Source organism: Plecotus auritus (assembly GCF_963455305.1).
Source record: "Plecotus auritus genome assembly, chromosome: 4".
NCBI classification, from domain to species: Eukaryota; Metazoa; Chordata; class Mammalia; order Chiroptera; family Vespertilionidae; genus Plecotus; species Plecotus auritus.
This window is the reverse complement of record NC_137775.1, coordinates 74627878-74654617: the sequence shown is the minus strand read 5'-3', so window position 1 is coordinate 74654617 and position 26740 is coordinate 74627878. Positions and strand designations below refer to the sequence as shown.

General features: G+C 38.7%; 1 protein-coding gene across 1 annotated transcript in view; it reads right to left on the bottom strand.

Annotated features, from left to right (window-relative positions):
- Positions 1 to 26740, bottom strand: part of EYS (eyes shut homolog) — a gene marked incomplete at both ends in the record, with an annotated part of 1444019 nt that overhangs the window by 966401 nt on the left and 450878 nt on the right. Inside the window, 2 exon segments of the mRNA XM_080665107.1 lie at positions 21181 to 21276; positions 21473 to 21569. Coding sequence (XP_080521233.1) covers positions 21181 to 21276; positions 21473 to 21569 — 193 coding nt within the window.

The following is a 26740-nucleotide window of genomic DNA, read 5'->3' as shown; positions in this document are numbered from 1 at the left end:
CAATAGAACTCCCAGTCTCCTGGTTGAACTCCCACGGGACACTTTGCATATTAGCCTTTTATATATATAGAATAGAGAAAGGTGTGAAGTACTATAAAAACACAGCTATTTGCTAGGGAAGATGACAGGAAAGGTTTTACTGGTTAGTCATAAAGAAAGAGTGGGATCTTTGTATCACTTGGACAGAAAGCTTTAAACAATCAATGTGAAAGCCTTAGCTGGTTTGGCTCAGTGGAAACAGTGTTGGCCGGGGGACTGAAGGGTCCTGGGTTAGATTCTGGTCAAGGGCAAGTGCCTTGCTTGCAGGCTTGATCCTTGGCCCTGGTCAGGGTATGTGTGAAGGCAACTAATCAATGTGTCTTTCTCACTTCGATATTAATCTCCCTCCCTTCCACTCTCTCTAAAAATCAGTGGAAAAATATCCTCAGGTGAGGATTAAAAAAAAATTGCATGCACAAGGTCAAGCTGTTGTAAAAGAGAATTGTATTTCTCAGGAGCTCACCATGTGACTGGGGAATTGACCGTAATTACTTTTTTAGGGTGAAGTTAATCCAATGACTGACTTCTTGAATTTGTGTTCACAAAGCAACATTTTTCTCAATTTCCACTATTACAATAGTGTATCCCAATCTAGTGAAAGATAATATAGTGAATGCTTCAGATACATTACTAAAACTAAGGTATGCTTGTTAATGATAGCCTTTCTTTGCTATTGTGTGTTCTTAGTGAATAAAAGATGATTCCAAGGGATCAGAGTAGGAGTTGGGCACAGTGTTCTCAGATGTAATAATAAAATCATGTCAGGAAATTATTATTTCAAACTGATAAATTTGAAAATGTATTTTTACAAAGTATCTATAATAATAAAAGCATAATATGCTAATTAGACCAGACGTCCTTCCGGACAACCTTGTGGATGAAGCTGTGGTGGTGGGGGCCAAGGCTGAGGTGGCCACAGTGGTGGCAGGGGACTAGCCCCTTGCACAAATTTTGTGCTTTGGGCCTCTAGTATAAGATAAAGACTGATCTCAATTTAAACATAGGTGCACATACACAGAACAGTTATATCATATTTCCAGAAGTTGCAAAACCTACTATCTAGAAGAGAGCAAGTTGGTGGCCAGCAGGATGGCAGTGAGAAAGAGAGTATGAGAGAGTAAGGGAGTGAAAGGGGAGTGTGTGGATATGTGTGGTGTGTGTGTGTGTGAGTGAGGGATAGTTAGATCCTGCAGGACTTTCGGGGGCTGGCAGACCAGGCTCTCTGAGACCAAGAGCCCCCGCTATGACTGCAAACACTCCCGGGCAGCCAATGCTGGCATAGAAACCATGCCATCTTGAAGGCAGAGCTGCAGTGACTAGGACCCCAGCCTCACCACTAGTCTCAGATGCTAACTGGGACCTTAGAGCCACTCTGAACAAAGACCTGCTACAGCAGCTACAGACCCACGGACACCTATACTCCAGCCATCCTGGCTTCAGGCTCCTGTGAGTCCCAGAGCATGTTCCCCTCCTGCTGATTCTCTGTGGTTGTGGGCCCCAGCCCCCAAGCTCTCCCCTGACTCTCAGTGTGTCAACCTGCTGTGGCCAAGCACCCCAGCCCCCGAGCTCTCCTGTGACTCTTGGTGTGCATGGGACTCCTGGCGACTCACTGTGGCTGCACATCTTGACACCTGAGCTCTCCCATGACTCTCGGGGTGTGTGATGCTCCCACCAAGCTCACCACTGTGGCTCAGGCACTGCAACTCAGTACCTCAACCCTTTGGTGATAGCAAAAATGGGGAGATAAAGAAATAACCCCCAAAGGAAAGAAAAAGAGGAATCACCAAAAAAAAAGGAACTAAATGAAACAAGCATGCAATATGTCAGAAAAAGAATTCAGAGTAATGGTTGTGCAGTTCATAAACTGTATGGATGAGAAAATCAACAACCTATATAAGAATCAAGAGGAAATCAAAAGTGATATAGCTACAATAAAAACACTATGGAAGGTTTCAACAGTAGACTAGGAGAAGCAGAGGACTGAATTAGTGAGTTAGAAGATAGGGCAGAGAAACAAGCCCAATGTGAACAGCAACTGGAGAAAAAATTAGAAAGCAGGAGGAGAGCCTAAGGGAGCTTTGGGACAACATGAAACAAAGTAACATATGTATAATAGGGGTGCCAGAAGGAGAAGAAGAGGAGCAAGGTTTAGAGAACCTATTTGAATAAAGATGACAGAAAACTTCCCTGAGTTGGGGAAGAATAAAGTCACATAGGCACAGAGAGTCCCAAACAAGATGAACCCGAAAAGGCCCACATTAAACACATTGTAATTACAATGGCAAACATTAACAACAAAGAGAGAATCTTAAAGGCTGCAAGAGAGAGAAAGAGAGTTACCTACAAACGATTTCCCATTAGATTATTAAATGACTTCTCAACAGAAACACATCAGGCCAGAAGGGAATGTAATGAAATATACAAAGTGATGCAAAAGCAAGGGATGTAATCCAAGATACTCTACCAGCAAGGCTATCATTCAAATTTGAAGGGGAAATCAGGAACTTCACAGACAAAAAAAGATTAAGGGAGTTTATCACTACCAAGCCAGCAATGCAAAAAATGCTAAACTGACTATTGTAAAAAGAAGAAAAAGAAAGGGAAGTAGGAACATAGGCATAAAGAATAAAAATGGCTACAAATGAGTACTTATCAATAATAACCTTAAATGTAAATAGACTAAATGCTCCATTCAAAAGACATTGACTGGTTGAATGGACAAGAAAGCATAACCCATATATTTGCTATCTACAAGAAATCCACCTCAGAACAAGAGACTCACACAAACTAAAAGTGAAGGGATGGAAAAATATTTCTCAGGCAAATGGAAATGAAAAAAAAATCTGGGGTAGCAATACTTATATCTGACAATATAGACCTCAAAGTGAAGACCATACAAGAGACAAGAAAGGCCACTTCATAATACTAAAGGGATCGATACAACAAGAGGATATAATTCTGGTAAACATATATGCGCCCAATGCAGGAGCACCCAAATACATTAAAAAAAAAAAAAAAAAAAAACTTTTTGGAAGTTATCAAGGGAGAGATTGACAGCAATACAATCATAGTAGGGGACCTTAATACCACATTGACCTCACTGGATAAACCCTCTAGACCAGGGGTGGGCAAACTTTTTGACTCAAGGGCCACAATGGGTTCTTAAACTGAACCAGAGGGCCAGAACAAAAGCATGGATGGAGTGTTTGTGTGAACTAATATAAATTCAAAGTAAAGGAGCGGAGGGGAGAGCAAGAGAACCGGATAGAACAGCCGGATCCAGCCCGTGGGCCGTAGTTTGCCCACGGCTGCTCTAGACAAAAAAACAGCAAAGAAACAGCAATCCTAAATGACTCACTAGATCAGATGGACTTAATTGACATCTTCAAAACATTCCACCCCAAAGTTACAGAATATACATTCTTCTCAAGTACACATGGGACATTTTCAAAGATAGACCACATATTGGGACACAGACAAAGTCTCCAAAATCAAGAAGATTAAAATCATAGCAAGCATCTTCTCAGATCACAATGGCATATTATTAGAAATAAACTACAATAAAACAAATCACCAAAATTCAAACACTTGGAGGCTAAATAGCATGCTATTAAACAATGATTGGGTTACCAAAGAGATCAAAGAAGAAATTAAAAACATCCTGGAAACAAATGACAATGAAAACACAACAATCCAAAGTCTATGGGAGCAGTGAAAGCAGTCCTGAGAGGGAAGTTCATAGCATTATAGGCCTACCTCAAAAAAAACAAGAAAAAATGGTAATAAACTATCTCACTCTACAACTTAAAGAATTACAAAGAGAATAAGAAAAGCCCAGAGTGAGCAGAAGGATGGAAATAATATAGATCAAAGGGGAAATAAATGACATAGAGACCAAAACAAACAAACAAACAAACAAACAAAAACCATACAAAAGATCAATGAACCCAAGAGCTGATTCTTTGAAAGGATAAACAAGATTGATGAACCTCTTGCCACACTCACCAGGAAGCAAAGAGAGAGGACCCAAATAAACAAAAACAGGAATGAAATAGATGAAATAACAACAAACCCCAACTGAAATACAAAGGATTATAAAAAAATACTATGAGCAACTCTATTCCAACAAAATGGTCAACCTAGAAAAAATGGACATATTCCAAGAATAATATGACCCTCCATAACTCAATCAGGAAGAATAAAAAAATCTGAATAGGCCAATAATTATGGAGAAAATTGAAGCAGTAATCAAAAAACTTCCAGCATCAAAATAAAAAAGCTTTTGCACAGCTAAAGAAACCATCAACAAAATAACAAGAAAGCCCACTGCATGGGAGAATATATTTGCCAATGTCATCTCCTTTAAGGGTTTAAACTCCAACATTTACAGGGAACTCATACAACTTAACAAAAGTAAGATTACAAATCCAATCAAAAAATGGGCAAAGGACCTAAATAGACACTTTTCGAAAGAGGATATACTGAAGTCCAAGAGACAGTGAAAACATGATCAGAGTCACTAATCATCTGAGAGATGCAAATCAAAACAACCATAAGGTACCATCTCACACCTGTCAGATGGCTATCATCAACAAATCAACAAATGACAAGTGCTGGTGAGGATGAGGAGGAAAAGGAACCCTCTTGCACTGCTGGTGGGAATGCAGACTGGAGCAGCCACTGTGGAAAACAGTATGGCATTTCCTCGAATAATTTATAATGGAATTTCCATTTGACCCAGTAATCTCGCTTGTAGGAATATATCCCAAGAAACTAGAAACACCAATCACAAAGGATATATGCACCCCTATGTTCATAGCAGCACAATTTACTAGTACTATAGCTAAGATTTGGAAACAGCCTAAGTGCCCATCAGCAGATGAGTGAATTAGAAAACAGTGGTATATCTACACAATGGAATATGAAGCTGCTGTAAAAATGAAGGAATTCTTATCATTTGCAGCAGTATGGATGGAACTGGAGAGCATTATGCTAAGCGAAGTAAGTCAGAGAAAGATAAATATCACATGATCTCACTTATTTGTGGAATATAATGAACAACATAAACTGATGAACAAAAACAGATCCAGAGACAGAGAAGCATTGATCAGACTGTCAAACCTCAGAGGGAAGGCAGGGGAGGGTGGGGGGAAGGGGGAGAGATCAACCAAAGGACTTGTATGCATGCATATAAGCTTAACCAATGGACACAGACACCAGGGGTGGGGGGGTGGGGGGGAGGTCAATGAGGGGAAAAGGAGGCATATGTATTACTATATGTACTACTTTAATGTATTACTATATGTACTACTTTAAATGTAAAAAAAAATATTATGAAAAAACAAAACAAAAAAACTTACTTTCTAGTCTGGAATGTAGAATATTATAAATTACTAGAGGCCCAGTGCGTGAAATTTGTGCATGGGGGTGTGTGTCCCTCAGCCCAGCCTGCACCCTCTCCAATTTTGGACATCCCTCTCACAATCCAGGACTGCTGGCTCCCAACTGCTCACCTGCATGCCTCCTGATTGCCCCTAACCGCTTCTGCCTGCCATCCTGATCACCGCCTAACCACTCCCCTGCCAGCCTGATTGATGCCTAACTGCTCCCTTGCCAGCCTGTTTGCCCCTAACTGCCCTCCCCTGAAGGTTTGTTCACCCCTAACTGCCCTCCCCTGCAGGCATGGTCACCCCTAACTGCCCTCCCCTGCAGGCCTGGTCTCCCCCAACTATTCTCCCCTGCAGGCCTGGTCACCCCTAACTGCCCTCCCCTGCAGGCTTGATCACCCCCAACTGAACCTCCCTTGCAGGCCTGGTACCTCCCAATTGGCCTCCCCTGCTGGCTATCTTGTGGCAGCCATCTTGTGTCCACCTGGGGGCAGCCATCTTGTGTGTTGGAGTGATGGTCAATTTGCATATTACTCTTTTATTAGATAAGATTTTGGGACATCTTTCTTCTTAATGATAGATTTGCAATAATGATCATTTATTTTTCTCTATCTATTCTAAGTAACAATTTATGCATTAAATTTACCAAATGCTCTGACTCTCTCTCTCTCTCTCTCTCTCCCCTTTTTCTGTCTCTCTTTTTTAAAGCCAGAAAATATTTATATCCCTTGCCTTTTGCCGAATTTTGTTTTCTATATTTAAACAAAAAGGTTTCTAAGAGGCTTCATTATCAAATCAAAGCAGACCACATCTAGCTAGGCTAAGGGAAAAAATAACAGCGAACCTTGATTTTTATTAACATCTTATGGACCCAGTTATCCTATATAATAAAAGGGTAATTTGTTAAGTGTCTGTTAACTGGTTGATTGTTTAACCAATCATAGAGTAATCTATATATATAAAAAGCCAGTGTCCCTGACGACCATGATGACCAAATAACTGGTCACCATGAATTGCATTGAGCGGGGCGGGGTGGGACTGGTGAGCAGGCTGAATGGCTGATCTCTTGGTCCCTGCCCCTGGCCCACAGGCTCCGATGGATCAGCGATGATAAACGGGGGAATTGGGGTGGGTGGTGGGAGGACCGGGCTGGCTGTCAGGCTGTTGGGATCACCAGCTCATCCCTGGCTGCTCGGGGGCTCAGGCCTGTGGGAAAAAAGGCGCTGGCGACTTCACCTCCATGTGCGTGCACCGGGCCGGCTGCTGATGGAACAGGCTGCCCACTCGGGGCCGCTCACACCGGGGCGAGTAGGTCATGGGCATGCCCCACAACTTCCGTCAGTGCCTCAAGCCTCAGCAGGATGAGCGGGAGCGGCAGGTAGAAGCTACAGGCGGTGTTGTACTGCAGTTTTTGGCCCGATCCCCACAGGCCACCCCGAAGGACCCCACCTGTGCATGAATTCATGTACTGGGCCTCTAGTTTTATAATAATTATTGCATTGTATGTTAAAAGTCTCTAAAATATTTCTTCCTATTGGTGAAGCCCTATTTTAACAACTCTTATAACAAAACATGCATAATTTAAATATCCTGTTTCAAAGGAACAATTAAGACCATCCAATATGTAATATATTTTGATAAAATGGAAATTTCTAACTTAAATACAAAGCTTTTATTTCAAAAGTTTTAGTGGAATTAAACTAAAGTAGGTTGTCAAGGTATTGAACATTTTTTTAAAATTTTTTTAAAAATTGATAGTGACCTAAATTTTTCCAGATAGGTTTTTAAGATATTTTCCAATAAGTAAAAAGCATTTTAACAGGTGACTTCTGAAGAAAATTCAATACACTAAGATAACGTGCAGGGGAAAAAAAGTAACTCTAATTTACATAAAGTAATATCACCTTACTGAAAGGAGATGAAAAAATGTAAGATAATCACAGAAGCTTACAGCCCTAAAATGAGCCCCTGCTTTATATTATCCTTTACATTATTCTATTATCTTCTTTTCACCTTGTCTCAGATATGAAGGGAATTAAAAAGAAAAAACATTGTTTCTATGCTTCTAAAAAGCTGAGTTATTTTAAAATATAACCACTATGTTGATTAAATCATATTACAAGTTCTAAGATGTAGTAAATATTTTTTCAATTCATTTTCATTTTATTGAATTTATTGGGATGACACTGTTTAGCAAAATTATATATTTCAGATGCACAATTATACAACATATCATCTGTACACTGTATTTAAGTTTTTATTTAAATATTTATTTGTAATATTAGTATTTGATACATGATTTTTTAATAGATCATTTTATAAAAACATACAGTCAAAAGACAAAAATTAAACTGTAAACTCTCAGTGATGAAATTTTATGATTAGAAATTCTTAGCCCATGATAGTAATTCAAAATTTGATAGAATTCAGGATATATTTAAAGAGATTTAAATAACTTTCTTGTGATTCCATAGCTGCAATTCTAAGCCACAGTTCTTTATAATTAATAATATTTTCTCTCTTACATGTGAAATCTAATGAACACAATAAACTGATGAATAAAATAGAACCAGAGGCAGGGAAACATGAGAGCGACTGAGGAACCTCAGAGGAAAAGGGAAAATGGGTGGGGCGGGGGGGCGGTAACTAAAGAACTTATATGCATATACCCATTGCCCAAGAACACAGACAATAGAGTGGTAAAGGCCTGGGGTGGGGTGGGAACTGGATGGCCAGGGGTAAGGGGGGAAATTGAGGGGACATCTGTAATACTCTCAACACTAAAGATTAAAATATAATAATAAAATAAAATAAACTGAAAGAATTCCACTCCAATGGAATAAGGTGATTGGGAGCTTTCTGGGAAATGTCTGGTATAATTTTCCTGTGTAATAGAAGGCCTTTAGCACTGGAACCACAAGACCTGAATTTAAATCCTATTCCTCTTACTACTGGGGAAAATAAACGTTGAACAAGTTACAGAAGAAAAAAAAATCATTAGAACATGAACAAAATCAAGTCATGATTTGACTTTGGGTGGTGGGCACACAAGTCAATGTACACATCATGTATCACAGAAATGTACAATTGAAACCTATATGATCTTATTAACCAATGTCACCTAAGAAATTTAATAAAAAATAGAAAAAGAATATGAACAGCCTATTATATCTGTAACATAAAGATTCTCATATAAAATTTTTTTAAAAATATATTTTATTGATTTTTTACAGAGAGGAAGGAAGAGGGATAGAGAGTTAGAAACATCGATGAGAGAGAAACATCGATCAGCTGCCTCTTGCACACCTCCTACCGGGGATGTGCCCGCAACCAAGTTACGTGCCCTTGACCGGAATCGAACCTGGGACCTTTCAGTCCGCAGGCTGACGCTCTATCCACTGAGCCAAACCGGTTTTGGCTCTCATATAAAATTTTATAAAGAAGCTAAATAAATCCTTTAGATAATAATTTTAATTTTAATCAGTTATAAAATATGATATAAAATGTATCTGTTCTATAAGTTTTCATTTTTAACAAAACAGTTATATGTAAGTATTATATAATGCAAAATAGTTATAGTCTTTTAAAAATTTGCACATAAAATATCAAATTTAATATTAAACTAAGAGAATGTTGCATATGCTCAGATATGTGGTTTATTTTGTTTGTTTCAATTTATCCAGCATCTTTATGATGCTGTACTTTAAGATGGTCTAGATTCTGTGTACCTCAAGCAAAAAGAAAAAAAGAAAAGTAAACTATTTTTTACCTAAAATATTTATTCCAGAGAATGACTATCTTTAAAATAGTCTTTGTGTGTCACTATTATAATTTTACTGCATATGGATGTGGATTTAATCTGAAATAATCCGATGGTCTTAGGTGAGCCTGCTAGCGGTTCTCAACCTGTGGGTCGCTACTGTAGAGCCTAAAACCATCGGAAAACACAGATATTTACATTACGATTCATTAACAGTAGCCAAATTACAGTTATGAAGTAGCAACGAAAATAATTTTATGGTTGGGGGTCACCACAACATGAGGAACTGTATTAAAGGGTCGCGGCATTAGAAAGGTTGAGAACCACTGAGTGTCGGCCTATGCACCAAAGGGTTGTGGGTTTGATTCCCAGTCAAGGGCACATACCTGGGTTGTAGGTTCCTTTCCAGGCCCCAGTTGGGGTGATTGCAGGAAGCAACCAACTAATGTCTCTCTCTCACATCTATGTTTCTCTGTCCTCGCCCCTCCTTCTACTCTCTCTCAATGGAAAAAATATCCTTGGATGAGGATTAAAAACAATAATAAAAAAACCCCCACAAAACTAAATAGAGATATGTCATGTTCATGGACAGAAAGACTGTATATTGTCAGATATCAATTGATCTCTAGATTCAATGAAATCATAATCAAAATCCCAGGGAGTTATTTTTTAGATGTTGCCAAATGATCCTAAAGTTTATATGTAGAGGAAAAAGATCCTGAATACTGAATACAATGTTGAAGGGAACATGATATTTATAGGAAGGACAAATTGGAGGACTTGGCACTGCCTCACTTCAAGACTTACCACAAAGCTGTAGTAATCATGACAATGTGCTGTTATTAAAAGAACAGATAAATAGATCAATGGAACAAAATGGAGAGCCCAGAAGTAGACCCACATTAATATTGTCAACTGAACTTTGACAAAGGGGCAAAGGCAATTCAATAGAAAAAAGATGGTCTCTTCAAAATTGTACTGGAACAGCTGAATATGTACATGAAGAAAAAGAATTTAGACACAAACTTCACACTTTTTCATATAAATGAATGCAAAAATGGATCACATACCTAACACAAAATGAAAAATTAGAGAAGTCCTTGAAGATAACAAAGGAGAAAATCTAAATGACTTTGAGTTTTATTTTTTTAAATATGACACCAAGGGCATGATCCATGAAAGAAAGAACTGATAAGCTGGACTTCATTAAAATTAAAAATTTATGTTCTGTGACAATAGCAAGACAATGATAAGACAAACCATGGACTGGAAGAAAATATTTGCAAAAGACATATCTAATACTAGTAAAAGACTATTATGCATAATATACAAAGAACTCTTAAAGCTCAACAATAATGAAGCAAACAACCTAATTAAAAATGGGCATGAACAGACAGACACCTAAACAAAGAAGTCATAGTGATGTAAAATAAGCATATGAAAAGGTGCTCCACACCATATGTTATTGGGGAAGTGCAATTAAAACAACGAGATACCAATATACAACTCTTGGAATAGCTAAATTTCCAGAGCACTGACAATACCCAATGCTCATTAGAATATAAAACACAATAGGAACTCCCATTCACTTCTGATGGAAATGCAAAATGATACAGTCACTTTGGAAGATAGTTTGCCAGTTTCTTAAAAAGTAGTTTTCTAGATAATATGCTGCATATATTATTCTGATACTTTCTTTTTCCATTCATCACATATTTCAGTAAACATTTAAGGAGTATATATTCATATAATTTATTTATAGTAAATTACATATAGTTTTCTGTTTATCCTATACTAGAGACCAGATGCACCTGGGTTTCCCTCTGGCCACCAGCAGGCACCCAGGAACTGGGCTTCCCTCGCAGCCCTGGCTTTGTCCGGAAGTTTGTCTGGAAGGACATCTGATTTAATTAACATATTATGCTTTTATTATTATAGATAATAAAAGCATAATATGCTAAGAGTCCAGTCATATGGTCATCTGTTCAACCAATCAAAGTATAATATGCAAATGATATGCTAAGGATGTTTAACCACTTACTATGATGTGCACTGACCACCAGTGGGCAGATGCTCTGATGGGTAAGTTAGCTTGCTGCTGGGGTCCAGCCAATCGGAACTGAGCAAGATGGGCCAGACACACCCTGGAGCCCTCCCATAGCCCCTCCCTGGCTGGCCAACCTCCTGCGTCCCTCCCTGGCCCCTATTGTGCACCAGTGGGGTCCCTCGGCTTGGCCTCCACCCTCTCACAATCTGGGACTCCTTGGGGGATGTCAGAGAGCTGGTTTGGCCCGATCCCATAGGCCAGGCCAAGGGACCCCACTTGTGCATGTATTCATGCTCCAGGCCTCTAGTTATATCATATTTTTGTTAATTATTTTTAAGTTTTCAGCATTGTAAATATACTACATATTTATAACCTTATACATATTTTTGTGTACCCATATTTAAGACTTTCATGTGTATATATATACCATATAGTTTACAATTTCCCCAATGTAGTTCTTTATCCTCCCTTGAACAGTGGATGAGATTCCACTGGTCCTTGGAAAGACATATTGTTAGGTAGGATGTTAGACATGAGCGGCTGGGGAAGGGTCTTCCCTGGGGTCCTGAACAGGGGTCAGGCCAACATTGCATTCAGACCACCTCTCTAAGGGCAGCCCAGCAGCCAGCAGAGTGCCAGTGGGCAGGTTCAGAACCAGTAGGTTCTTGGTGCAAACTCAAAGGTGAACGAAATGACCTCAGTTCTACTTTACTAAGGCCCTGGGCTAATTATAATAAAATTTTCATTGCAGTTTTGATACCCCTGCCATGGATTTTTCTCTATGCATTATGGTAAGGACATGCACAGAAAAAATATAGTTATTCTAGAGGCCTGGTGCATGAAATTCATGCATGGGTGGGGTCCCTAGGCCTGGCCAGCAATCAGGGCTGATCAGGGCCAGGCCGAACAGGGCTGGGTCGAAGAGGAGGCAATGGTTGCTGGGCCAGTTGTGGAAGGAACAGACATCAGACACCAGATTCTGACACTGCCATTATCAGTGTCCCACCACTGCGCGGTTCCCTTCTTCCCTCACTGCCGCACCGCTACCGCAGTGGGTGGGTGCTGGGCCAATCAGGGTTTGCCAGCCAGGGGTAGGAATGGAGCATGGGAGGTTGGCTGTTGGCCCTGAGGAGAGAGCCAGCCCTCGGCCCCCCTAAAAAAGGGGCGGCATCCGCTGCTACCCACCCCTGGTTCCCTGTCCCAGTCTGGGGCTCAAAGGCCCCTGTGGGGATGGGAGAGGAGGCAATGGGTGCCAGGCCAGGCAGAAAAGGAATGGATGCTGGACACTGACGCCACCATCATTGGTGCTCCGCAACCACGCAGTTGGACAGCTAAGGGAAGTTGGCTGTGGGAGAACACTGACCACCACAGGGCAGCTCCTACATTGTGAGTCTTCCCCCTGGTGGTCAGTGTGCATGATAACGACCGGTCCTTCTGCTCATTCTGGTCACTTCATTCGCTTAGACTTTTATATATATAGATAATCCTTTTCTGTCAATCATCCATGAATGCAAATGAAAGTATCCACCCAGAAAATTCCTCATTTAAACTATATAACCCATAGTTTGCCCAAGGCTGTCCTAGACAGTAATCCCAGGGCAGGCCTCACCCAAGCTGCTCATATCTAACTGCCTACAAATGTATCTCACTTTATTTTAGGTTTCATAATTATTTGTTTGCTGACCATTTACATTTCTTCCTCCTTGAACAGCTTGTTCATATTCTTTACCTGTATTTTCTTATTACCTCCTAACCTTAAGCTGATTTCAGCAACGCTTAGTGCACATACTTTTGCATGCATCTGCTTGGTTATCCCTAACAGCTTATTGTCTCAAACACAATTCAGAGGGAGTTTGTTGGACCCCACTCAAGTACAGACTGTAAAGACAAATGGCTGCTATGTTGAGGCATTTTAAAAATGTACTTTATTTTTTAGATTATTTTAAGCTTCACAGAAAAATTAAGCTGAAAATGCAGTTACCATATAGCTCTTCCCTCCATAAATGAAAAATACTTCCCTCATTTTCAACATCCTCCACCACAACAGTACATTAATTTAAATAGATGAACCTACACTAACATATCATTATCACCCAAAGTCCATAATTTACATTAGAATTCACTCTTATGTTGAGCATTCTATGGGTTTTGACAAATGTATAACATGTGCCCACTGTTATAATAGCATACAGAATAGTTTCACTGTCCTAAACATCCTCTGAGTTCTACTTATTCATCTCTTCTTCCCCCGCAACTGCTGATAACCACTGATCTCTTTATTGTCTCTGACATTTTGCCTTTTCAGTAATGTTATATATTTGGAATCTATATATATAAAAGTCTAAACAATCATTACGACCAAATGTCCGGAATGACTGGAACTGGTCACTATGACACACACTGACCACCAAGGGGCTTACACTCAATGCAGGAGCTGCCCCCTGGTGGTCAGTGTGGTCCCACAGCAGAAGAGCTGCTCAGCTGACTGAACCGTCCTTGCGGCCCACCAGCCCAGCGGCAGCCACACACTCCCTCAGTAGTCCTGCAGGTCCAATCTCTGGACAACGGGCCAGGCACCAATGGACCAGTGCCTCCGGCACAATCCTGACAGTGCCACTGGCCTCCTGGAAGTCGGCCTCAGGCACTGTGGCTGTTTCCCCTCCCTAGACTCTATGCAAAGAGCAAAGAATAAAAAAGTGGCCACCAGGTGGCTCCCAACAACCAGCACGAATGTCAGTAGGAAGAATCCAGATCCCGAGCTGGCAAGGGCATCCCATCACTTGCCCAGGGAGCTGATTGCATCCCAGACCCCTTCTCCCCCACCTTGGGACCCCACCCATGCATGAATTCATGCACTGGGCCTCTACTTATACTATAAAAGTCTTTTTAGATTGGCTTCTCTCATTTGGTAATATGTATTTAAAATTCCTCTATGTCTTTTCATGACTTGATAGCTCATTTCTTTTCAGTGCTGAGTTATATTTCATTATCTGGATGAATGCTTATATATTCATTTACTGGTGGGCATCTTGGTTACTTCCAAGTGTTGGCAATTATGAATAAAGCTGACATAAGTTTCAACACATTTGGGTAAATACCACGCATATTGTAAGTTTTGTAAGAAACTGCCAAACTGTCTTCCAAAGTGATTTCCATTTATTTTTAATCCAGACATAAATTACCTTGGGTTTCCAAATATCCCCTGTTTACTGCACCATCATCCTCAAAGACCGTCTCTGAACCGAGGCTGGACACCTCCATTCCTGCCTTACCTTTCTGACCTCAGGGGAGGGCCTCTAGAACAAGGTGCCAACACTGTGCAGTGCAACGCTAATCAGAAGGTCAAAACTTATATCCAGAGGCCTCCAACATCTGTTTAATTTCACATCGAGTTTGTATTTCACTCATGGTTCAGTCAATACATTGTATTGGCAGCAGTTTTTCCTAACATGAGTCAGGCTTGAAGATTAATATTCACAAAAACTCTTCAGCAATCTGCATGTGGAGCTGTCAGGGTAATCACCATTAATAGTTGGTTATTTTCCACCAAGCTTTTTAGGATTTTCTCAGTTTGAGACACACTTTGCTGCCATCAGCAAGATTGAAGGGTGAATATCAACCCTATAATCAATTCAGCTCTCTGTAAATGAATTCATTGTTCTTGTGTTCATGAATACATCACATGGGTTCTCTTTTGAGTAGAGGGCATTGGGGCTGGCTTCCTTCTATAGCAATTTGAGATCTCATGCTGAAACTTGGGAAAGTAGTCTTCAGAAGCTATATAATAAATTCAAATGAAAAGTCTTCATTTAGATTTTTAGGTCATTTTGGTTCTACTATTTATTTCATGCCAGTCTCCAACTCAGAGCTATCTCTTGGGTCCCATGCAGGGCAAATTGCAAATGCCAGGCAGTTAATGCCCCATACTGCATAATTTCTGTGAGCCTATTATCCAGTTAATAATCACATCTTCTGTTCAGTTGATAGCATTTTTAAAAAATATTAATTCTTTAACACTCTTTTTCCTGGCCAGAGCCCCACACTTTCAGGCTTGGTCATGATTCTGTTTTTGGATAGTGATCTATAAGTAAAGGAGGAAGGGTGCTATTTCAGAGCCTGGGCTTAAGAAGGTTTTCATGTTTCTGCTTATTCTCTTGAACCTCTGCCACTCCATGAGAAGAATATGCTAATCTAGTAAGGATGAGAGACCCTGGGAGTAGAGCCATTAAGCTGACATAACAGACTTATAAAAACTTCTCCCACTTTAGCCAGGTGCAAGAGAAACCTAGATGAACTTAACCTATGTATATTAGCTAAATTATAGGATATCACAGATATGAAAATAATAACAAATGATTGCTATTTTTAACGACTGAGTTTTCAGGATTTTTGCTAAGCAACAGCAGCAAACCAATATAGTCTGTATAGTAATTTTAAGGAGTATATGTCCTCTATAGACAGGGGGAAAATATGACTAAGGAACTTAAATATCTGTATTCACTTTAATCTCCCTTTCTTTTTATTTTTTATCAAATTTATTGGGGTGACATTTGTCAACATGAACATATAGGTTTCAGGTGTGGGTTTCTATGTTATAAGAGCTGTATTTTGCACCTTGTGCCCACCATCCAAAGTCAAATCTCCTTTCTAATAGAAGCAAAACTTATCCTGTATCGTAGGGAATCTGTACTGCTCTGCATAACAAGACTTCCCCTAAATGCCACTGAAAAAAATGACTTATGAACTTTTGCCAATTTTCCCTTGCCACTCCCGAACATTTCTCACTGGTTCTAGCCCATAAAAAGAATTATATTCCATCTTTGCTGATGAGAGATGAAAAACTTAACTGGGAACAGATAATCTATATCCTAAAAGAGTTATAAAGCCCACCAACTTACATTGCCACAAAGTTGGTAGGACAATCAGAGAATAATCATAAGTCTTAAATGAGCTAACATTGTCATGGATTGGGAGGGAAGATTTAATATGCTAATATGAGCATCTGGATCAATGAAAATATGCTGGCTAATCAAAGACAAGACTTAATTTTAGCTTAGAAAATTAGGGTAGAAATGCCAGAGTTGTCTTTTTTGTTGTTGTTGTTGTTTTGTCTTGTTTTTGTGTTTTGATATATAATAGAGGTAGCAGTTCATCAGTTCATAGCCTCATTGTTATGGAAATGTTTGAAGGAATCAATTCTACATAAACTGCTTAGTTACCCCTTCATTTATATATTCAGAGATTATAGGAGGGCATTTCATCAGCTAAGAAGCAAGTCCATTCACCCAGGAGGATATTGCACTCACCAACATTAAGCACAGGATTGGTGAGGAGGTACTTATAAAGGTACTTTTTTAGTATCTTTATAAGCTCTATGGTGATTATCTTTTATAGGCTGGAGATAACAATGTGAAGTTGGGTTCTCTGATATGAATTAGGATAATGAGATTCAACGATAGATAAAGCTTGTTGAATTTGTTTGCCTATCAGATAAAAAAAAAAAATGAGCAAATAACCATACACATCAGGGAAATGGAATGGTGATTGTTGGATTGATTCACAGATTATCTTTGGCTAATCTAGTAATGATGGGTTACTAGAAATAAATTATATGGACAATCTGTCATGGTGCTACTTTACATTTATATATATGTCTGCAGGACAGAAATATGATTTAACTTGCCTTTGTAGGGATTCCTAGGCTTTTAGACAACTTCAAACCTAAGCTTTTCACACACTCAGTCCCTCAACTGAAGGACTGCAAAAGCCCTTGAAGTAGAACCTTGCAATATAGTCACATGTGTTACACATTTCTTCCTGAAGTCTCCTCAGAGGGATCTAAGGCCATTTGCCAGTATGACTTCACTGATGAAAGAAAGATATGCAGACCTTTCAGAGGTTATTTATATTGGCCCTGAACTTATGATTATCTTTGAAATACCTCTGTTCCAACAGTAAAAAGACAAGATTATTTAAACTTGGTAGATTAGTCACAAAACTATGTTTTGTTTTGCTTTCCCCCATAGTTCCTGAATATTTAGTGTATTCAATATACTTAGTTATTAATAGACAGAATTTTCATACTGGAATAAAATATTATAAAGGAAAGCCCAGCTGGAAGATTTTGAAATGCCCCTTCATACTCATTCAAATTTTAAACTAAAAGCAATTTTACATTCCTGAATGACTTCAGTGATTAGCATCTCCTGGAAAGGCTTGAGAGCTTCAGGGGTAGCGACTCAAAGCATGTCACTGTTTACTCCACCAGACTGGAGAGGGCCAAAGCCATAGAAAATGATGGAAATAATAGATTACCAGAAATTTAAGCAGGCTGTGATATAAATTTTGACTGCAATTCTAGATTCTGTGTCTCTATTAGGACAGATAAACATAGTCCTTGCTTGGAAGGCAACCATGACATAGCACATGTGTCTTTTTTTATCCTAATCAATGAATGTCCAGTTGAATTTGTCCAACTGTTTTTTTAAATATATTTTAAAAGGCCAATATAAAGAAATACCAATTCTTCTCAAGTTGATCTACAAATTCAATGGAATTCCAATTAAAATTCTACCTGTTTTTTTTTTAATTGTTTGGATGTAGGGACTTATGCAGAACATAGTTGATTGTAAGAGAAGAAAAATTGTCAAATGAAACTAAAGCTTCCTAAAGAATATTAAAAAGATGAGATGTCTTCCCCTACCAGTATTGAGATATTTGAAAGGTAAGTAATTAAGATTTATGGCATAGGCACATGGGTGGAAAATTGAACTAAGGAAACAGAATAGAGGCAGAGAAATAGATATATTCACATATGGGGATTTAATCTGCGATTAAGAAAGCATAGCAAATCAGACAAATCTGTGTGTAAAAGGCTGGATTATTTAATACATGTAGTAGGCACAATTGGTTATTCATATGAAAAAAATGAACTCAGATTCCTATCTAATATAACTCACACAAAATTCCAGATAGATCAAAATTTAAATATGAATGGAAGAGCTTTAAATATTTTAAAAGGAAATAGAAGAAACATGTTTTTCCCCTAAGGTAAACATTTTTTACTTCTGATTAAATTTATTGGGATACATCCTATATAATAAAAGGCTAATATGCAAATCAACCAAAAGGCAGAACGACTAGTTGCTATGATACGCACTGACCACCAGGGGCAGACAATCAATGCAGGAGCTGCCCCTTGATGGTCAGTGTGCTCCCACACAGGCACCGCTCAGCCAGAGTCCTGAGCCGGGCTCACAGCTGGTGAGCAGCAGCGCAGCAGTGCTAAGGATGTCTGACTGACAGCTTAGGCCTGCTGCCCATGGGGAATGGGCCTAAGTTGTCAGATGGATATCCCCTGAGGGCTCCCGGACTGTGAGAGGGCTGAGGCCATGCTGAGGGACCCTCCGAGTGCACGAATTTTGTGCACCAGGCCTCTAGCTGGATAATAAGATTATATAGGCTTCAAGTGTATATTTCTGATACATGATCTTCACATTGTATTGTATGCCCACTACCCAAAGTCAAATCATCCTCCATAATCATATATTTGACCCCTTTTATCCTTTTTTTTCCTCCCAACTCCCTTCCCTCTGGTAACCACCACACTATTGCCTAGGTCTATGAGTTTTTGTTTGTTTTTCTTGTTTATTCATTTGTTGCTTTCAATTTTATATCCCACATATGAGTGAAATCATATGGTTCTTAGCTTTTTCTGACTTATTTCACTTAGTATGATATTCTCAGGGTCCATCCATGTGGTCACAAGTAGGAGTATTTCAGCTTTTCTTATGGCTGAGTAGTATTCCATTGTATATATATACCACATCTTCTTTATCCAATCCTCTATTGAAGGACACTTCTGTTTTTCTATGACTTGGCCACCATGAATAATGCTGCAATGAACATAGGGGTGCATGTGTCCTTGTGGATAAATGTTTTCAAAGTTTTCATGTAGATACCCAGAAGAGGGTTTGCTAGGTCAGATGGTAACTCTATACTTAATATTTTGGAGGAACTTCCAAACTGTTTTCCAGAGTGGCTATAAAATATGACTTGGCCAAAGAAGAAATAAAAGGTGAGATCAAAATATATAGAGAGACAAATAAGAATGACAATACAACATATCAAAACTTTTGGGATGCAGCAGAAGCAGTAGTATGAGTGAAGTTTTGTATCATTACAGGCCTATTTCAAGAAAAAAGAAAAATCTCATGAACAACCTAAAATTACATCTTAAAGAACTAGAAAAAGAAAAACAAAAGCAGCCCAAAGTCAGCATAAGAAAGGAAATAAGAATTAGAGCAGAATTGAATGATATAGAGAACAAAAAGACTCCTATACAAAATTAATACAACAAAGAGCAGGTTCTTTGAAGAAATTAGTGAAATTGACAAACTCCTGGCTAGAATCACTAAAGAAAAAAGAGATAAGACTCATATTAACAAAATCATAAATGAAAAAGAAGTTCCCACAGACATCACAGAAATACATAGGATCATAATAGAATACTATGAAAGACTATATGCCACAACATTCAGTAACTTAGAAGAAATGGATAAGTGCCTAGAAATATGTAACATTTTTAGGCCAAATCATGAAGAATTGGAACATTTAAATGAACTTATCAATAGTGAGGAAATTGAAACAACCATCAAAAAACTCCACAAAAGTAAAAGTCTAGGACCATATGGCTTCACTAGCAAATTCTACCAACCATTCAAAAAAAAACCTTGATGCCTATCCTTCTCAAACTTTTCCAAAATATTAAAGAAGAGGCAATACATCTTCCTAACACATTCTGTGATGTCAACAGGACCCTGATACCAAAACCTGGCAACAGTAAGACACAAAAGAGGGAAAAATACAGACAAATATCTCTAATGAATACAGATGTAAAAATCCTAAGGTAAACATTTTTAAACAAGATAAAAAATCAAACCATATACAAGCTAATCAATTAATTCAACTAGATTACAATTTAGTTTTTGTACTCAAAACTCATCATAAAAGGTTACATGTCAAGCCACAATCAGTAGAAGATAGTTTCAGTACATACAACTAACAAAAGAATTAATAATTAGAATATATAAATCTTTTTTTAAATTAACAAAGGAGAACATTAATGGGCAGATGACATAAATAGGCCTTTCTAGATAGGAAAAATAAATATCTTGAAATCTATGGATAAATACTCAACCTTATAAGTTATAATGAAAATATAGACAAAATCCATAAGGATATATAATTTTACACATAGAAGATAAGCTCTAATGGAATAATCTGACAATGCAAATAGGAATACTTATTCACTTTTGCTGATTGTGAATATTCCATTTTCAAAATTAAATGAAATAAAAATCATGATATAGTAAATTTGAAAATGTCTACCTAATGGTTCAACTTATCTGTTTCTAGGTATAAAGCCTAGAGTAACACTAGTACTTATATATTTGGAGAAATGTTTAGAAACTTGACTAGCATTATTATTTCTAAGAAAGAAGAGTTAAATAACCCCCAAATCCATGTCCAGGAGTGTAATAAATAAATGTTGGTATGTCACTAAATGAAATATTCTACAATAGTTAAAAATAAACAACACATAAAAATACATTAATAGATAATGTAGAAATGTCAAGTTCAACAAAATAAATTCATTCAGAAGACTATTCACAATATTATTTCAGTTATGGTTATATGAAAACTAAAGAGAATTTTGTTCAGGCAGCCATACAGTTAATACTGTATATTAAGAACGACAGTGGTAAACATAAATTCAGGATATTCAATACAATTGGATTGGAGGATGGAGGAGTACTTGGGAACAAACACAGGGCATCAGTAATGTTCTCCTTCTTAAGTTGAATGATGGGTATATGTATGTTCACATTGTTATTTGTTAAATTACACACATATAATAATTGATTCAGTAAAATGTAGCATCTAACCTGTTTGTATAGGTTCCATTATTTTGGCAAGGTTTAGAGGAACACTCAGTTTCAATTTCACACAGAAGTCCAAATAACACAGGTCTGCAAACACACCTTTTAAAGAAGAAATTTAAGAATTTCATTGATATAAATGTATAAAGTCAAAGCTTCAAATAAGTATAACATGGAAAATTGTTAATAATAAAAATGTTCAATTTGTCAGTTGAAAATATAAACTTGCATACATTTAGATACATCTAGATGCATAAATATGTACCTAGATTTCTTTTTCATTTTTGGTTTTCCCTACCTGAAATTGTTGACCCCATCTTCACAGTCACGATAATTCTTACAGGGAAGGGAGAAGCACTCCTTCATGTTAATTTCACAGTGTTCCCCTTCAAATCCTGCTAAGAGAGATGTGAAGAATATGGATGAGCAATCCTCATTTCAGAGTGTGGATAACATCAGTGATAAACAGTCTGGAGAATTTGCTTATAATGGAACTTAAGAAAAAAAAAAAGAAAGAGAAAACACCTCACCTCTGGTTTCTAATACAACTCTACTTCATATAATGTATAAATAAAATTATGCTAGTTTCTAATTAATGCATTCAAATGAAAGAATCAAGGGAGGAATACTTTACTAAATCTCCTGGGGAAATAGGGTTGTTGCTAATGTTGCTGTTGTTTTAAGGCATTTAAGTGTTTAAACATATATAAAACAAGAAGAATTCAAACCATCTGAAAAGCAAATGAATTATTATGATGGCCAATCTTAAAGTAAAATTGAGCTTCAATGATCAAATTTATTCAAGGCAGTTAGCAGATGAGGCAGATTATTTAATTGCTTTTCATATCCAAGTGACTCAAAGAAAACAAATTATTTTCATTCACAGCTACATAAGAAGTCATCCATTTAAACACATGCCAGTTACATTTTAAAATAACAAAGAATATTTTAAAAAAATTGTACAGGCTGAAAAGAGAGGCAGCTGTAATTAGTTCAAAACTGTGTTAGAAAAATCAGCATAATTATCACTTATTAAAATACATTAAAATTTTAATATATTTATGATAACCATTTATACAATTATTTCCATGAATATTAACTAGGTATAACAAAAATATACTTATACTCATTTGGTCTTTTTTTTTATTAAAAAATATATTTTATTGATTTTTTACAGAGAGGAAGGAAGAGGGATAGAGAGTTAGAAACATCGATGAGAGAGAAACATCGATCAGCTGCCTCTTGCACACCCCCTACTGGGGATGTGCCCGCAACCAAGTTACGTGCCCTTGACCGGAATCGAACCTGGGACCTTTCAGTCCACAGGCTGACGCTCTATCCACTGAGCCAAACCGGTTTTGGCTACTCATTTGGTCTTGATAACATTTTTCTATACTAGTTAGAAAATATAAGAAACAAGATTTTCCTTTCTTTTACATTTTTAGTGATAAAACTAAGCACCAAATAATTGCAGTGCCATTATATATGTCAAAATATACTCTGATTTGTATTACTCTAAGAACATTGTGTTTATTATTGGCATACACATAGACTGGTATTGGAACTGAGAAATGTCTGAAAAAGAAGGTGGTCCAACTACCCAAGAATGGCCTTCTTCCTCCCCTAGTACCTTCTCATATAGTTTCTCCTCCTCTTTCCATCCACAAACATCTCTTCATGTTCAGAGTTTCAAATTATATATACTATTGGCATGCAGATGATATAACACAGTTTCCCTGGTCTCTATCTTTGCATCACAACTGTTTAGCTTTCAGTACCTATTGCTCAGTGGAAAATCCTTTCCATATTTCCTCACTCCGATTTTCATGAGAGAACATGGGATTGGCCTACTTTATCTGCTCACATCACACCATGACACAAGCCATTGTCCTGCTCTGTAGTAGGTACCATCGAGTCAAGTGCTAAACCCTCTTCTAGCTACATTTTGGAAAGCTGGTAATATACCTTCTAAAATAGGGCTGCCTCTTTAGCAGAAAATAATATGTAAAACTAAAATTACTTAATCCAAAAGAAGACAAGAGTAAAAATAACAAAATGCAGATACAACAAATAGTAAGATGGTTTATTTAAAGCTATATATATTAATAACTACATTAAATATGATATTTAAAAAAACATTTCAATTTAAGGCAGAAATAGACTAAATAACTGAACCATAGTATCTAAAAGAAATGCCATCCTATCTAATAAAGAGGGAATATGCAAATTGACCTGTCACACCATAACAAGATGGCTGCACCCACAGCAGAGGCGGGGATCCCATAACACAAGATGGCTGTGCCCACAGCGGAGGCCGAGTTCCCGTAACAAACCTTAACAAGCAATCAGCAGGGACCTGAGGCTGTGTGGCACTGGGCCAGGGCAGGGGACCTCAGGATGTGCCCCCCACCCGGCAGGGCTTGACAGGGGACCTCAGGCCATGTGGCCATGTCCCCCACCCGGCAGGGCTTGATGGGGGACCTCAGGCCACACCCACCATGGCACTGGGCCATGGGACCTGGGGCCGCATCCCACGCCCTGTTGCCAGGTTGTGGGACCTTACGCCATGCCTCTGCCCAGCGGGGCTTGACAGGGGACCTTAGGCCGTGCCCCCCGCCCAGAGGACCTCAGGCCACGTCCCCCACCCCAGCCCTAACTGGAGGACCTGAGGCTGCGCCCCCCCACCTGGCAGGGCTTGACAGGGGTGGAGCCAGCCGGGTCTAGATCTAGCTCAGTGGGGGTGGGGCCGGCCGAGTCTGGGTCTCACACAATTTCAAGGCTCATGTGGGTGGGCAGGGACTTGACTCTGGTTCCTGTGGCACACACCAGACTCTGACAGGAAGAAGATTTTTAAATACATTTTATTATTTTCTTTCATCTCTGACACTTCTATTATAGAGAAAGTGCAAACAGCAATATTAAAGTATTTCCTCTAATTAATTCCCTTTGAATGTGCACAAATTTCGTGCACCGCATCACTAGTTTAAATATAAGGACAAGTATAGGTTAAAAGTAGGAATATAAAATGCAGAGCCTGTGTGATGGGTAGACCAGATAGTCTTCAGAACAAGCATCATTATAAATTTGTCCTATTTTTTGTTACTCAACTATCAAACACTTCAAGTTAAACTTTAAAATTGCATGCTTATAATTTCACTCATGCACTAGAGTTATACCCTCAGCATTAAAAATAAAATTAAAGTGAGTTATTTCCAAGTTAATATGATTCTCCTAATTTTAGGTGAGCAAGTTATTATTCAACACACTTCACTCATCAATCACTATTGCTGTTATACATAAATTACAAATGTCATAGTACAGTTATAAATAACATAATAAGCTTGTGCTTTAAATATTTGATTCAAGTTACTTTTTTTAAGTTAAAGATTTAGAGAGTTGGATGCATTCCACCATTTCTACTTTGAGTAGGATTAGCTTTGTCTGGGAAGCAGGGCATATTGACACTGGGATGTTTCCAGGAAATGTCCTTTTGGGCACCATGGCTCAGGGGTGTTAGCTAGTTAGAGAAGTGCTAGTTCAGCAGGGCTGATGAATCAGAACAATCAGGACCTGGGAACTCAGACAGCTCACAGGACAAATTTATTTTCCATTATTATACCTTAGTCATTTAGTTTGACATTTCTGAGATGAAGTTTTGTTACAACACATGTCAATGGGCTGAGGAAATGAGATTGCTGAAATGCAGTGGACATTGAGAAAGAAAATAAAGTAGGCATGGATTGCATTTAAAATAAGACAAAGCTTTGTGGAGAAAGCTTGTATTTGAGGGACTTAAAGGAAGGGAATGTATACTTTGCCCCTAACTAAAGTTTCCATAATCCTTTACGTTAGCAGCTGATATTTATTCATGTAAAAGGTACTTATTTGTATACATTCAGTGAGAGCTAAAAGTCTGTCAAAATTAAAAGTACAGTAGATATTAATTCTATGCTGTTCTCCTGTTATTTATCCCTACCCAGAACTATTCAGCTGACTCTATTTTATTAACTACAATGGAATTATTTACACAGAAATAATGAGTTGTACTCAAACTGATGTCCTCTTGATCCTTTTCTTAGTGTCTTGCCTGGGTATTATAACAGTAAATGTATGTGACTGGTTAATAAATGATATTTTTACACTTATTCACTTCCTCTAAACATCCTATATAATAAAGAGCTAATATGCAAATGGTTGTCACCCCCTCACACCATCATGCTGTAATGGCTCAGTCACTCAACACTGGGGAGAGAGGAATGGGGACCAGCCAGCACAAATGAGCTTGCAAGAGAGGAATGGGGACCAGCTAGGCTGCAGCCCCAGAGAGGGTCAAGCCGCCTGCACCATGCTCCCGGGTGCCAGCGGCTGCGCCTGTGGCCTGAGAGAGGGACAGATGCATGCCTCGCGGTCCCGGGTGCCAGCAGCTGGGGCTGCGGCCCGGGAGTGGGACAAGCCACTTGCCCATGGTCCCTTGCAGCTGCAGCTGGCCTGGGCGTAGCTGGCCAGGGTCCTGGGTGCCTGTGGTCAGTCAGAGGGAGGGAAGCCCGGGTCCTGGGTGTCTGCTCCGGCCAGAGAAGGGAATCCTGGGTCCTGAGTGTGGGGTGAGGCAGAGGCGGTTAGGGGTGATCAGGCCAGTAGGGGAGCAGTTAGGGGTGATCACACTGGTAGGGGAGCAGTTAGGGGTGATCAGGCAGGCAGGCAGAGGTAATTAGGGGTGATCAGGCAGGCAGGCAGAGGTAATTAGGGGTGATCAGGCAGGCAGGCAGGCAAGTGGTTAGAAGCCAGCAGTCCCGGATTGCGAGAGGCAGTCAGACATCCCCGAGGGGTCCCGGATTGGAGAGGGTTCAGGCCAGGCTGAGGGACCTCCCCTGCCCCGTGCACAAATTTCGTGCACCGGGCCTCTAGTGTAAAGTAAGATACTAAACCTACTGCTCATACTTAAGACCTGAATCAATCACTTAATATCACTTAATATTGTATCATTCCTAACCAATGGAGCCTATTTATACTTGTTTCTCTGGAAGAGATGTCATAGAACAAAGTACATTAACAACAGTTAGGTTTTCATAACCGTTTTAGGAAGCATTTTATCATTCAGGGCTCTACCTTGACAACTATCACATTAGAAGTAATATCAATTGAGATAATTAGAAGTGAAAGTAAATAGGGAAAACCTAGAGTATATCTTATTCAAACAAGATAGTGTCAACATTATACATTTTAAAATAAAAAATTATTATTATTAAAAGTGAATTATTTTCAAAAGCATTATGATATAATACTTTTATTTCTTCTTAATTTCCCATTATTTAAAAACTTTATGAAAACAAAGAGATTTTTCTCTTCATAAGTGAGAAAATTTTGTAATTTTTCCTTTATATTTTAAAACAATTCTATATAATAAAAGCATAGTATGCAAATTTTCCCCTTAACCGAGAGTTTATCTGGGAGTTTGACCAGGGGGTGGGGCCAGCCAGGGGGAGGGAGGGAGTACCCAGCAGGCAGCCGGAAGCCCCTAGAGACCCTACCTGTGCACAAATTTCGTGTACTGGGCCTCTAGTATAAT